Consider the following 15,156-nt stretch of genomic DNA (forward strand, 5'->3'; position numbering starts at 1 on the left):
AATTTTAGCATCTGTGAATATGAAAACATAATATTATTTACAAAGATGATGGAACTGGTAGAGGACAGTAGGATAGTGTTGGGATTTCAGAAGCTTATTCATTCATTAATTGATTTAAACACCTGTTGTTATGTGCTTAAGAATATGCTGAGGGCTCAGGATATAACGACCCATGGAGCTATGGTCTAGGCTAGAATGGATGGAGGAACATATCTCCAGACATTGTCCAATAAGCAGCTGGAAATACAGAAGTCAGGTCTGGAGAAAGGTCTGGACTAGAGAGGGATCTCAGAAGATTTTAAGTTATACTTGAAGTAGGTAGAAAAAGTAAATATTAGACTGCTGCTTGCGGGGCAGATGCTATGATGAAAACTGGAAACAGAGAGACTGAGACCCATATCTTTATTTTTTCTTTATCTTCTTCAACATGTACCATTTTCAAACTGGAAAAAGGAGAATAAATATTGTGAAGTGAAGAGACTGAGCACTCGCAGTGAGGCTTGTATGAGTTCATGTTTTTTCACTTTGATGAATCTTATCTCAGGGTACTGGGAAAATTCACAGCTGAGTCTGTGAGGTAATCTGGCAAAATCATAGGGACAAGGAGAAGTGTTGACAGATGGAGAGAAGCGTATGTAGTTCTGATTAGAAAAAGAAAAAAACAAACAAAAAACAGAGAGAAAAAAGAAAGAAAAAAAAAAGGAAGAAAAAAAGAAGCCCAGGGCTTCCCTGGTGGCGCAGTGGTTGAGAGTCCGCCTGCCGATGCAGGGGACATGGGTTCGTGCCCCGGTCCAGGAAAATCCCACATGCCGCGGAGCGGCTGGGCCCGTGAGCCATGGCCGCTGAGCCTGCGTGTCCGGAGCCTGTGCTCCACAAGGGGAGAGGCCACAACAGTGAGAGGCCCGCGTACCGCAAAAAAACAAAAAACAAAAAGAGGTCCACTATAACTTTGCAACATTCCAGACACACCTGGAAATTCATGGTCTGGGTACCACAGTTTAAGAGATTTTCAAAGTGGACCATATTCATAGAAAAGTGACTTGGTGAAAGTACTCAAAACCATGTTAAATGAAGAAGGACTGAAGAAATCAAGGGTGATCCCGTAGTAGGAAGAGTAGCTGATATACTGTGTGCATGAGCGCGCGCGCGCGCGCACACACACACACACACACACACAATCAGACTTGAAAAATATTTTGCTAGAAAGATTAAAAAAAAAATTCCAGAGTGAGTACTTCAAGGATGCTGAAGGGACTAAAAACTATAATAAAGAGAAATTATTGAAGAAAGTGCGGACATTTAGCTAAAAGAAACAAAAACATGGTGGGTGGGTAGACAGGAACAATACTCATCTTCAAATATCTAAGGAAATGTGACATTAGTGAGAGGCAAGACTTTGTTAGCCTCAGAGGGCAGGACTAGAAACGAGAAGTCATATTTTAGCTCAATATTAGGAAAGACTTATGAATGGTCAGAACTGGAATGGGCTACCCAGGGAGAGCCTGAGCTGCCCATGCCTGGAGGAGAAGCAGAAGCCAGACTATGCTGGGAACACTACTGAGAGGGAGAGGACCCTCAGAAGGTGATTAAAAAAGGTGACTGTGTTTGATAAGAAGCAGTATTAATAATCTCGGAAGAGAGGTTTCAAGAAGAGTTTTAGGGAGTAGAGTCTGAAAAGATAAGTGCTACATTCAAAATGAAATAGATCGAGAATAAACAGAGGTAAAGGTCACACCTTCAAAGAAATGACCAGCAAGACAAAATCCTTCCTTCAAAGTTTGGACTCAAAACATCTCCTCCAGAAAGTCTTACATGATTAATATCCATTTACTATTAGACTGTGGTTTCTGAAGGCAAGCAGGCACATTCTACCTTTAAGGATATGTTCCTTTGTCTCACAAAATAGAAAGTATACTATGGAATTAGACAAAGTTGGTTTCAAATTAGGACTCCACCACCATAGGACCTTGGGCAATTCTGCCTGGAGTTCTAGTGCCTTCTCTGCAGCAACATGGATAGACGTGGAGGGCATTATGCTAAGTGAAATAAGTCAGACAGAAAAGGCAAATATTGTATGATATCAGTTATATATGGAATCTAAAAAATACAACAAACTAGTGAATATAACAAAAAAGAAGCAGACTCACAGATATAGAGAACATACTAGAGGTTACCAGTGGGGAGAGGGAAGGAGGGAGGGGCAATATAGGAGTAGGGGATTAAGAGGTACAAACTATTAAGTATAAAATAAGCTGCAAGGATATATTGTACAACACGGAGAATGGCCAATATTTTATAACAACTATAAATGGAGGATAACCTTTAAGAATCACTATATCGTACACCTGTAACATATAACATTGTACAGCAACTATACTTCAATTAAAGAAAAGGCAGTGATCTCTTCTTTGAAGTCAGAGTATAAACCTGTGGACTGAAGACTTAATGCATAAACAATGGCATAAAATTTCAAGCCAGTAATCAGAAGGCACAAAAGGCTTAGATTAAATTACTCAGACTAAGGTAGGCAGGGAAATGATTCACTTCTGAGAAGAAAACAACAATCATGAGTTTTCATTTGCACCAGTGGTGCTCTTCCTTCTTTTATCTGGGTTAGGATAGTTAAGAGAAGACTGAGAATTTGGAGAAAATAACCTAGAAAAGCAAATAGGGAATTGTTCCTGTAATAACTCTTGAGCAAAAATGTCAGGGCCCCCTTTACTGACGTTCATTGAGCAGATACTGTGTGTATGTATTTGTGAGGACTTTAGCTCACAAGCAGCCTCTAGGTCGGGAAGCAGCAGAGTCACACCTGTGTTTGCATTGATAGAAATGAACATTTCCTGAGTTCCATCTGTGTGCTAGTCCATCTCTGTACTGGTAGAAATGTTTCCCTAAGTTATTTCATTTAAATATTCAAGAGCACTCTGAGGCTTTTTTTTTTTTTTGAGGTAAGGAAGGCTCAGCTTGCCCAAGATTTAACAACTAAGTAGGTGGCGGAGCCAGGACATGATAACAATATCTCTGACTACAAAACCTACGCTCCACAGATCAGGTTTCTGGAGCAGAAATTCTGGAGTATATGATGAGCTATTAAAGCAGTGGTTTTTAAAATGTTAATCAGCTACACGATTTTCACCAATCCTTAGCAAAGTGAGAAGCAAAACAAGAACATATATCTAAAGTTATAATACACACACACAACTTATGTCCATCCAGATACACACTTGTTGGTGTAAAGTTGCCAATTGTCCATTTTTGAGAAAGACTGACCTTTATTCTAAGATTGCCTTTGTACTTTTTTGATATTAAAATGTTGTTTTATAAAATAATGGTAATAGCAGATGCTAGTTTTCTTTAAAAATTACCTTATAAATTAAAAAATAAAGTTCTAATCTATCAAACCCCTATTTCTTTTTTAAAAAATTTTACTTTATTTTTTTATACATCAGCTTCTTATTAGTTATCCATTTTACACATATTAGTGTATTTATGTCAATCCCAATCGTCCAATTCATCACACCACCGCCACCAACCCCCGCCAATTTCCCCTCTTAGTGTCCATACGTTTGTTCTCTACATCTGTGTCTCTATTTCTGCCCTGCAAACTGGTTCATCTGTACCATTTTTCTAGGTTCCACATATATACGTTAGATACGATATTTGTTTTTCTCTTTCTGACTTACTTCACTCTGTATGACAGTCTCTAGATCCATCCATGTCTCTGCAAATGACCCAATTTCGTTCCTTTTTGTGGCTGAGTAATATTCCATTGTATATATGTACCACATCTTCTTTATCCATTTGTCTGTCGATGGGCATTCAGGTTGCTTCCATGACCTGGCTATTGAAAATAGTGCTGCAATGAACAATGTGGTGCATGTGTCTTTTTGAATTATGGTTTTCTCAGGGTATATATGCCCAGTAGTGGGATTGCTGTGTCATATGGTAAATCTATTTTTAGTTTTTTAAGGGATCTCCATACTGTTATACATAGTGGCTGTATCAATTTACATTCCCACCAACAGTGCAAGTGGGTTCCCTTTTCTTCACACCCTCTCCAGAATTTGCTGTTTGTAGATTTTCTGATGCCCATTCTAACTGGTGTGAGGTGATACCTCATTGTAGTTTTGATTTCTATTTCTCTAATAATTAGTGATGCTGAGCAGTTCTTCATGTGCTTCTCGGCCATCTGTATGTCTTCTTTGGAGAAACGTCTATTTACGTCTTCTGCCCATTTTTTGATTGGGTTGTTTTTTTAATATTGAGCTGCATGAGCTGTTTATATATTTTGGAGATTAATCCTTTGTCCATTGCTTCATTTGCAAATATATTCTCCCATTCTGAGGGCTGTCTTTTTGTCTTGTTTGTAGTTTCCTTTGCTTTGCAAAAGCTTTTAAGTATCATTAGGTCCCATTTGTTTATTTTTATTTCCATTACTCTAGGAGGTGGATCAAAAAAGATCTTGCTGTGATTTATGTCAAAGAGTGTTCTTCCTATGTTTACCTCTAAGAGTTTTATAGTGTCCGGTCTTACATTTAGGTCTCTAATCCATTTTGAGTTTATTTTTGTGTATGGTGTTAGGGAGTGTTCTAATTTTATTCTTTTACATGTAGCTGTCCAGTTTTCCCAGAACCACTTATTGAGACTCTTTTCTCCACTGTATATCCTTGCCTCCTTTGTCATAGATTAGTTGATCATAGGTGCGTGGACTTATCTCTGGGCTTTCTATCCTGTCCCATTGATCTATATTTCTGTTTTTGTGCCAGTACCATATTGTCTTGATTACTGTAGCTTTGTAGTATAGTCTGAAGTCCGGGAGTCTGATTCCTCCCGCTCCAGTGTTCTCCCTCAAGACTGCTTTGGCTATTCGGGGTCTTTTGTGTCTCCCTCTAGTTCTGTAAAAAATGCCATTGGTAATTTGACAGGGATTGCATTGAATCTGTAGCTTGCTTTGGGTAGTATAATCATTTTCACAATATTGATTCTTCCAATCCAAGAACATGGTATATCTCTCCATCTGTTTGTATCATCTTTAATTTCTTTCATCAGTGTCTTATAGTTTTTTGCATACAGGTCTTTTGTCTCCCTAAGTAGGTTTATTCCTAGGTATTTTATACTTTCTGTTGCAATGGTAACTGGGAGTGTTTCCTTAATTTATCTTTCAGATTTTTCATCATTAGTGTATAGGAATGCAAGAGATTTCTGTGCATTAATTTTGTATCCTGCAACTTTACCAAATTCATTTATTAGCTCTAGTAGTTTTCTGGTGGCATCTTTCAGATTCTCTATGTATAGTATCGTGTCATCTGCAAACAGTGACAATTTGTATTCCTCTTATTTCTGTTTCTTCTCTGATTGCTGTGGCTAGGACTTCCAAAACTATATTGAATAATAGTGGCGAGAGTGGACATCCTTGTCTTGTCCCTGATCTAGAGGAAATGGTTTCACTTTTTCACCAATGAGAATGATGTTGCCTGTGGGTTTGTCATATATGGCCTTTATTATCTTGAGGTAGGTTCCCTCTATGCCCACTTTCTGGAGAGTTTTTATCATAAATGGGTGTTGAATTTTGTCTAAAGCCTTTTCTGCATCTATTGAGATGATCATATGGTTTTTATTCTTCAATTTGTTAATATGGTGTATCACATTGATTGATTTGCACATATTGAAGAATCCTTGCATCCCTGGAGTAAACCCCACCTGATCATGGTGTATGATCCTTTTAATGTGTTGTTGGATTTTGTTTGCTAGTATTTTGTTGAGTGATATTGGTCTGTAATTTTCTTTTTTTGTAGTATCTTTGTCTGGTTTTGGTATCAGGGTGATGGTGGCCTCATAGAATGAGTTTCGGAGTGTTCCTTCCTCTGCAATTTTTTGGAAGAGTTTGAGAAGGATGGGTGTTAGGTCTTCTCTAAATGTTTGATAGAATTCACCTGTGAAGCCATCTGGTCCTGGACTTTTGTTTGTTGGAATATTTTTAATCACAGTTTCAATTTCATTACTTGTGACTGGTCTCTTCATATTTTCTATTTCTTCCTGGTTCAGTCTTGGAAGGTTATATCTTTCTGAGAATTTTTCCATTTCTTCCAGGTTGTCAATTTTATTGGCATAGAGCTGCTTGTAGCAGTAGTCTCTTAGGATGGTTTGTATTTCTGTGGTGTCTGTTGTAACTTCTCCTTTTTCTTTTCTAATTTTATTGATTTGAGTCCTCTCCCTGTTTCTTGATGAGTCTGGCTAATGGCGTATCAATTTTGTTTATCTTCTCAAAGAACCAGCTTTTAGTTTTACTGATCTTTGCTATTGTTTTCTTTGTTTCTATTTTATTTATTTCTGCTCCGATCTTTATGATTTCTTTCCTTCTACTAGTTTTTGGTTTTGTTTGTTCTTCTTTCTCTAGTTCCTTTAGGTGTAAGGTTAGATTCTTTATTTGAGATTTTTCTTGTTTCTTGAGGTAGGCTTGTATTGCTATAAACTTCCCTCTTAGAACTGCTTTTGCTGCATCCCATAGGTCAAACCCCTATTTCTGAGAACCACAGGCAAATGACACACAGTGTACGGAAGCTGAAGGCCTGAGGATGAGTTTTAGTTATACGTCACCTACTGAAGATGTTAGGCAAGGTACCTAACTACTCTGAGTCTCAATTTTCTCAGCTACAAGATGGAGTTAATATCTATTTCACAAGGTTAATACACAATTCATAACTTTGTAAGGTATAAAGTACCACAAAAGGTAGTGATTACCATAATAATTTATGGTTACTGGAGCGGGCTTAACTGTTTGTATTTCTTTAAAATTTCCTACAAAAATAGAGTTTTTAAAAATTCTTTAATGTCTATGCTTGACTTTTATTATACCATACTCTTTATATTAAAAAACAGAGTCTTTCTGACTCCTACCACATACCATGACTGTGGTCCCTGTAGACTTGTCAGTATCCCAGAATTTACACACAGTAAAAAAAAAAAAAAAAAAAAGTTAGTAGCTAAGAGTAAAACTAGTAAGAGTCATCATTATACTATAGTTAAATTAGCAATGTGAAAAGGAATGCACCCTAAGAGACAATTTGCATAATGTTGAAGGGACTTGGCAAACACCTAGCCCTAGCCAGGGCAACCATTCAGTGTTCCCAGTATGGGGATGGAATGGAACTACGTGGGAAACACGAAACTAAAGAAATTTAAACACTAGGTTATCTGCCTCAAGCAATGATGTATTTGGAAAACGAAGAGACAAAGAATAAGATTTTGGTTGGGTTTTATTCTGAATTGTCATAGGAAAAGACTCTAATTTGGTAGTCATGAGTATTCCACTCATTAAGGAGTTGTATTGGAATAGGAAGTTTCTGTAAACTGAAAAAAATACCCCAGGACTTCCCTGGTGGTCCAGTGGTTAAGACTCCATGCTTCCACTGCAGGGGCCATGGGTCTGATCCCTGGTCGAGGAGCTAAGATCCCACATGCCCTGTGGCGTGGCCAAAAAAAAAAAAACCAAACCAAAAAACCCCAAAACCCCTTAACATTACTCAGTATCAGCCTCCCTTATGATGTTCATTTGGTTGTATGGGTACCTGATGTCAGTAAGAGACATGAGGCTGCCAGGCACTAGAGAGGAGTAGACCCACTGTGAATGAACAAAGTGGCCATCTGGTTTAAAAGTCAATTTCTTTTCAGTTGGTAAATGGAAAATTAATTTCCTTAAAGCCCAATGATTTCTGGTAGAACTGATGAAACTAATTCCCTAAACCTGCAAAAGTGAAGGTCACAACTTCCTCCTTTGAGGTCTAGCTTGCTTCTCTTAGACATTGTTTTTCATACACATTACCACTTAGAAGGAAACACAAAATTTTGTAATTGCTAAATATGTTAATCCAATCTACACAGGAGGGCAAAGGACACATTTCATTACTCTAACAAATATTTACTATACACAGGAATATAACGTTATAAAGGACACAATATATAAGAAGCTCACAGTCTGATGCAACATAAGACATACAAGCAATTAATATTGTATAAAATATGCCTTGACAAAAAGTAGGAACAAGACAGCAAATGGAGCAACTAAATGCTTGGAGACCTTTGTGAATGCTTCACAGAGGAGATGACATTTGCGCTGGATCTTGGAGATGCATGGCAGTTGTCTATAAAAAGCACAGAACATGCAGGGGTCCTTCTCAGCCTATGCAAAGACACGGAGGCTCAAAGCAGCATGGCACGTGAGGGAAATAGTGAAAGGTCTGTACTTCCTGCTATGAAGAGTACTAGTAGATGGTACAGTTCAGCTGGAGACAGAATCAAGGGCTAAATTGCCTCATATCCCACATTAAGACATTTGGACTCTTCCGATAGGTAACAGCTACTGAAAACTTTAAATGTAGGCAACTTACCAGATCAGGTCTGATTTCAGAAACAACTCTTTGGACACACAAGAAAGTGGTAACAGGGTTTGTTTCTGCTTTTTAAATTGTATACCAATTTCTATGTATTATCTCTCTTTTTCTCCCCTACACACATACACAACCCCTGCCTCTCTTGCACTCTCCATACATAGACTGAAGTAAAGGACTAGATATAGGGAAGCCAATTGTGAACCTACTACAACAGCCCTGGCAGAAATGAAGAAAGTCTAAATTCAGACAGTGCCACAAAGAATAGATTAGATGAAGAGATGCTATATTTAACAGGTCTTAGGGATTGACTGGACATAGTGATGACTGGATGAGTTGTGCCATTAACAGGGAGCAGGAATATAGGAACTAGAAACAGTTCAGGAAGTAGGGCAAAATGAGGACAAGTTCAATTTTAGATATGTTAAGTTTGAAACGGCTGTGGCACGTCCAGATAAAGAGACCACTAAAAAGGTAGAAATAAGATCTGGAGTCACAAAGAATGTCTTAGCTGAAAATACAGATTTAGAGTCATTGGTATACTCCAAAGTATCTGAAACACCAAGAGATAACACACGGAGGACTAAGAAAAGAAGACCAAGGTTAAGATCCTGGGTAAAAAAAATAAAGGGCAAAGTAAAGAATAAGTGAATGAAATTGAAAAAAGATATTCTGAGGACAAGGAAAAGAACCAAGAACAAGTGATATCCCAGAAGCCAAGAGGAGAAGAAGCAGAAAGTTTCAAGCGAGGAGTCGTGCATAGTTCCAAAGGCAGAAAAGAGGTTAAGCAGGATGAGTACTTAAAAGAAGTCATTGGGCTTCCCTGGTGGCGCAGTGGTTGAGAGTCCACCTGCCGATGCATGGGTTCGTGCCCCGGTCCGGGAAGATCCCACATGCCAGCTAGGCCCGTGAGCCATGGCTGCTGAGCCTGCGCATCCGAAGACTGTGCTCTGCAGTGGGAGAGGCCATGACAGTGAGAGGCCCGTGTACCGGAAAAAAACAAACAAACAAAAAATAGAAGTCACTCATTTTGGCAATTATAAATTGATAATCTTAAAACTTTTTAGAACAGCATAGCTCAAAATGTGGTCATAAAATGGAATTTTAGGAAAGGGCCTGGTAGGCATGCCCGTTATTTCAAATCTTTAATTTTATTGGGTTAGTATAAATACAACTTGCTTTTTTTTCAATGACTTACTCAATAGACGAATGACATTAAGAAGAAAGACTAGTACATAAATCAAATTTGTTCTAGCAAATGAAGATGTTGAGGTGGAGAAAACAGAAAGAAGTGTGCAGAGCATTTTCACTTTATAGCTTGCCTTCTGCCTCCCAATCTTGAGGGTCACCTTCATGATCTACAATATAGTAAGTGACTGTTAAAAGAAAGAACAAACGCTTGAGAGTAGAGAAAGCCTAAGCTTCAAGTCTGAGAGTTGATTTTACTCCAGAAGCACAGCTCAGGTCAAATCAACTTACTTTCAAGTCTAAGGACATCTGAGTCCCTCCCTGAATTCTCAACAGAGAGCACAGGGTCTTCCTCTGTTCCTGTCTCAGAGGGCTCTTCTTCAGCAGCATCCAGTGACTGTGAGTTGTCAAAATATTTCTGTTTGTCATGGCTGTTGTCCAGGGTTTTCGCATGACAATTACCTCAATGACAAGAGACACAGATAGAGCACATTAGAAACCTCTCTTGTGTAGTCCCATAGCTCAAGGTCCCCAACTATCAAGAAGAGCAAAAAGGTGACTGTCGGTTTTTCTCCAGCAGAACATGCACAAATCAGTGAGGTGGAGTGCCCAAAGGCAGACCATAATTGTGATTCAAGGTTTTGCACTGAAGTTCAAGTTTCACCTGTTAGGCTATTTTAAGTACTGGGGGAAAAAACTATAACAACAAAGTTCAAGTCCCAAGATCTCCTTCCATTCATAATGAATGATTGTGAAACACTTCTCTGAAAGTCAGAAACATCATAAAAAAGTGGTTTTCCTTCTATTTGCCTTTTGAAGGTGAGAAATGACAGATTAGTACCTGAATAAGTCTGGAGATAGATGAATTATAGCTGAAAAATATACCATTCTTGCATCATGGTTTAAAATGAAAGATATACCAAAAGGTAAAGGATTATAAATTAAAAACCAAGGACTTAGAGGGGGATAGTGGAGGCAGAGAATCCACATTTAAGACTGTCAGATCACACAGGTGCCTATTTTTTTCTTTTGAAAAACAAGTTCTGATCATGTAATAAAGATTTACCTAAGCATAAAATGTCACATCTTGAATGTAATCATAGCACTCTGTGATACCTTCTGATACGTAGAGTGAGCATGACCTTTTGCTACAGTTTTGCCCAGGAGTTGAAAAGCTTCGACCTTATTAGGGATTGTATGTTAACAGGGATAAAGAGCCACTATCCAGCTCCACCTGATGGACATTCTCTGGGTAGGAGAATGTGTCACTAGGCCGTTGTGTATGCTGTAGTGGGAATCTGGCTGGCTGAACACGTCTCCTCATGTTCCACGTGCGTTGCTACTGAAGGTGCATGTTCAGTGGAAGCCTACATTCATATTATAGGACAATTCTTTGAGTAAGAGTGTAAAAGTAACTTTCCTCCTTTATCAGAACGTCCAAACATTCTCTACAAGTTTTTTTTATTTTTTAAGATAATGTTGCCCCAAAGAGATGTATGTACCCAATCAGGCTGTCTCTGTGGCAATGGAAATACAAGAAGTCTCTTTCTGGATCTGATGACTCCCTTTCAGATTCCATAATTTTGGAAAGCATTTCTCAGGCCATTTTCCTTATTGTGCCAAGAAAACATAATGGACTCAAAACCTTTCCCAACTTCCTAGGTGAGAGAAAGGGGACTGCCTACTTAGGGATTCACTTCCCATTTTCCAGTTCTATACTACCACGCATCTGAGGCTACCATTTTCCAGTTCTACACTATCACACATCTGAGGCTACCATTTTCAACAAGGCTATGTCAGAAGCTTTAGCTCTCAAGAAGCTTACAAGACAATGAACGCAAGACAACAAACAATAATGAGGTAGTCTGCTGTGCCAAGTAAATGCTTCAGAGAATAAGTTTTGAGTAGGTAGAACTTGAATTTTGAAGAATACGTAGGATTTAAAAACACAGAACTTCAAAAGGGGGAATTACAAGGAAGGGAATCAATATTTATTGAGTACTTCTGTATTTTTTCTTCCACTTACTCCTCAAAAACACCTTGTGAAATATTATTAATTTCACAGATAAGGAAACTGATTATCAGTGAAACTAAGTAACTTGCCTATGGTCAAACAATAAGTAAGTGGTAGATCTGGGATTTGAATTAATTCTATTTTACCACAAAGCTTCTTGGCTTTCCCCTAGTCAATACTACCTCTTTAGCAGAAAAAGTAGAGAAGGTGGCATTCTAGGCAGGGAGGAATAATGTGTTGAGCAAAGCAATAGGAACAGGAATTCTCATTTGTGTTTGGGAGACAACGAGAAGTACGATTTGACAGAGACGGAAGGTGTGGAGTGTGTGGGCCCTGGAGGGCTAAGAAAAGAAGCCATGAGCAATGGTAGTTGCTTTCTTTCTCCAGATTCTCCTGAGAGGACAGACAGAGGTTGCAGATTTGCCTCTAATTCTGTCTTCACCACCTAGTACGTGCAATTAAGTACGGGGAAACCAAGCATAAGAGCATTAAAATAAAACAGAGCAATGACAACAACTACTCTACACACCCGACCGACTAAAATTCACTATGAAGAACAGCATGCTTTTCAGAGGCAATTCTGAATTGGGAAATAAATAAGCATGACTATTAGAAGCAGAGAGGAAAAAAAGATGACGATACTGATAACTTTAAACATGTTTTCCTAGTGAATATCCTCTCTGCCTTCAGCTTTGGTGAATTTGCCTCTAAAGCATTTTTTATCTTGACACAGGTCAAGTAAAGCAAAAAGATAAACCTTTAACACTGGAACCCAGTGAAATTCTAGCTGTGTTTCCTGCAGTTGATTTCCTCCTCCAACCTTTGCCATCTCTTATTTTTCTCTCCCACCCTCTTTCTATTAATTTAATTGGTTTCATCTTTTAAAATGTCTGCAATATTTTAAAATGCTTCATAGGTAATTTATAAGATACGATGTGCATAAGATCCGGAAGCTAAAATTAGTCCTCTTGCATGACCTCAAGCCCAGACACCCTCTTGAAGCAAGCCTTCTGCATTCTAAGAATGTCTTGCCCTCCAACTCAGGAAATTGGGGCCAATACCTCTGAGGGAGAGGGCAGGAAAGGGGATCAGGGAGAACTGGGGGAATTAAAGGAAGCATAAGAAGTTTATGTTAGGATATTTCTTGGAAATAGACAGGGTCAAAATGATCATGTAAAAACTAAATGCTTTAAAATGAGAACTATTAATATGAATTTTCTTAGGCTGACAGTTAAAAAGAGACTGGTTTAGCATTCTGGTGTGATTTCCATGATTATCTAGGTTAATCATAGAAAGTCATACTGCCCAATTTTTGAATTACTCCTTCCAGTTGCCTGAGGGAGAACTGAAGAATTTCAGAAAAAATAAGTTTCTATTCTTTGGACTATAGTACAGGTCCAGGGCTTCCCTGGTGGCGCAGTGGTTGAGAGTCTGCCTGCCGATGCAGGGGACACGGGTTCCCGCCCCGGTCCAGGAAGATCCCACATGCCGCGGAGCGGCTGGGCCCGTGAGCCATTGCCGCTGAGCCTGCACGTCGGAGCCTGTGCTCCGCAATGGGAGATGCCACAACAGTGAGAGGCCCGCGTACCGCAAAAAAAAAAAAAAAAAAGCACGTATAGTATAGGTCTACTCTAGCTCAAAGGGGAACTAAAAAAAAGTTGCCTATGTAGAAAAATATTGCTTGTCTTCTCAGCAAAGGCAGAGATGATGTTCTTATTAAAGAAACACAAGAAAATGGAGAAGGAAAAATGGAAAGACACCTAAAAAGTAAAAAGTCATCTTCCGTGCATAAGGCTATTATTTTTTGTTAATGCAAAAATGAGGAGATTCTATGGCTTGGACTAACCTTGAGAGGTATGTTTTTGTTGTTGTTGTTGTTTTTGGAACTACCTGATTTAAATGAAATGCTTTAGACAACAAGGTTCCAGGTGAAAATGGAAACACTTTTCTCTGCTTAATGCTCTATACTTGCTTGCAAAGCATTTAGCAATTCAAATCCTGGCAGTCTGATTTTTCTTAGAAGTAAGAGAGTACAAGGCAAAACCAACTGAGCATGAAACTCCAAAGAGGGTATTTCTGATTCTGGAACTGCTATGAGATCTTAGACATATCAACATCCTTTTCTGTGGTTAGAGTATTGACTGCATAAGTCAATACATATGCACCTCCCCTACAAGGGTGTTCTGGAAAACAACTAAATATTTAATATACCTTGTCAAAGCATAAGTCTCCTAAGGGAGAAAGGCACAATTATTCTGTGGCTAAACAGATTTTCAGAGTAAACTAAGTTCTCAGGAACTCCTACCATGACTAAGGTTAAAGAAATCTCCTATCTTCTCATATATATCCTGTTTACAAAGGTCCTAGAAGAATATTTATTTTCTAACTGGAGTTGGGTAACCACTTACTTGTTAAAAAGAATTATTCTCTTCTTTTTTTAAGAATTCTTCTCTTCTGAATCTCATAAGTTGTTAAGAAATTCCTGGTTGGGTTAGGAATCCTTTAGGGTTAGTTATAAGAAAGGAATGCCACAAAATTGAGAGGCTTCAGAACTTTGTAAGAGCCAAGCAACTAATTTCATATTTATTTCTCTAGTAGGATATGTATCTTTTAGGAAAAATAGTAATATAAATTGTGAAGTGGACAAAAGTGTATCTTTCAGTTGTGCACCATTGTTATGCAAGATTGCTTTAAATTATTACGAGGAAACTTTAACTGCGGGTGGCATGTGGGGCCTGGTACTACACAGAGAAATAGGTATATGTGAAGCAGTAAGAAACCTCACTGGGAAAAGATTCCTTTATGATTTCCACCTCCACGGGCTGTGACAAAGTCTTGTAGACCTTGTTCTAAGAGGAGCATTCCATGGTATGAATTCAAATCCTGCCTTAGCTGCAGCCTTACCATATGAACCTTGGCAAATCAATTCCCTTCTCTGTGTCTAGGTTCTTTATCTGAAATGGAGAGAGAAGCTACTGTCCTACAGTAAGAGGAGCTGTAGGAAACACTATTGCTGAAACCACGGTGAACATAAACATACAGAACTCCTTGAATCTAGGCGAACCTAGGTTGCTGATGGCTGCACCTGAGACAAGGGAAACTGCCTCACTTCCTCTGTCCTGTGCTGTCCTCCACTTAGACGAGAGAAATCATTTTGATGGAAGTAACGGCTCAGACTTGTTCTCATTCAGCAATTACTGCTGAATGGAATTCTTTGCAGGAGGTTTAAAAGTAATGGTTATGTACTGGCTGACCTTAAAAGTACGGCAATGCCAGACAGAAAACACCATATTAAAGACTTGAAATCAGCAACCTCAGGATTATACAGGTATTCCCTCATGGTGAGGTGAATGAGTCACAAGTGAGGTTAAAAAGGAAAAACTAAGAAAGAAAAGTGTGTGACCTCAAAAGAAAAGAGAGAGGGAGGGAGGGAGGGAGGGAGAGAGAGAGAGAGAGAGAGAGAGAGAGAGAGAGAGAGAGAGAGAGAGGGAGAGAGAGAGAGGGATTGATTCCCTTTTACTACATATTCTAGAGTTAAATTCTATCCTGGGTAACACTCTCTTC

At 38.7% G+C, this 15,156-nt stretch overlaps 1 protein-coding gene across 2 annotated transcripts in view; it reads right to left on the minus strand.

The window, feature by feature from the left end:
- TTC17 (tetratricopeptide repeat domain 17) overlaps positions 1-15,156 on the minus strand; it is a 154,855-nt gene that overhangs the window by 51,091 nt on the left and 88,608 nt on the right. Inside the window, exon 17 of one of the 2 annotated variants that reach the window (XM_060159372.1) lies at positions 9,870-10,040. The exons of the other annotated variant lie outside the window; for it this stretch is intronic. Within the exon in view, the coding sequence (XP_060015355.1) occupies positions 9,870-10,040 (171 nt within the window). The remainder of the gene's footprint in view (positions 1-9,869; positions 10,041-15,156) is intronic. 2 annotated transcript variants of the gene reach the window in all.

This window comes from Lagenorhynchus albirostris, chromosome 9 (assembly GCF_949774975.1).
Source record: "Lagenorhynchus albirostris chromosome 9, mLagAlb1.1, whole genome shotgun sequence".
Classification (NCBI taxonomy): Eukaryota; Metazoa; Chordata; class Mammalia; order Artiodactyla; family Delphinidae; genus Lagenorhynchus; species Lagenorhynchus albirostris.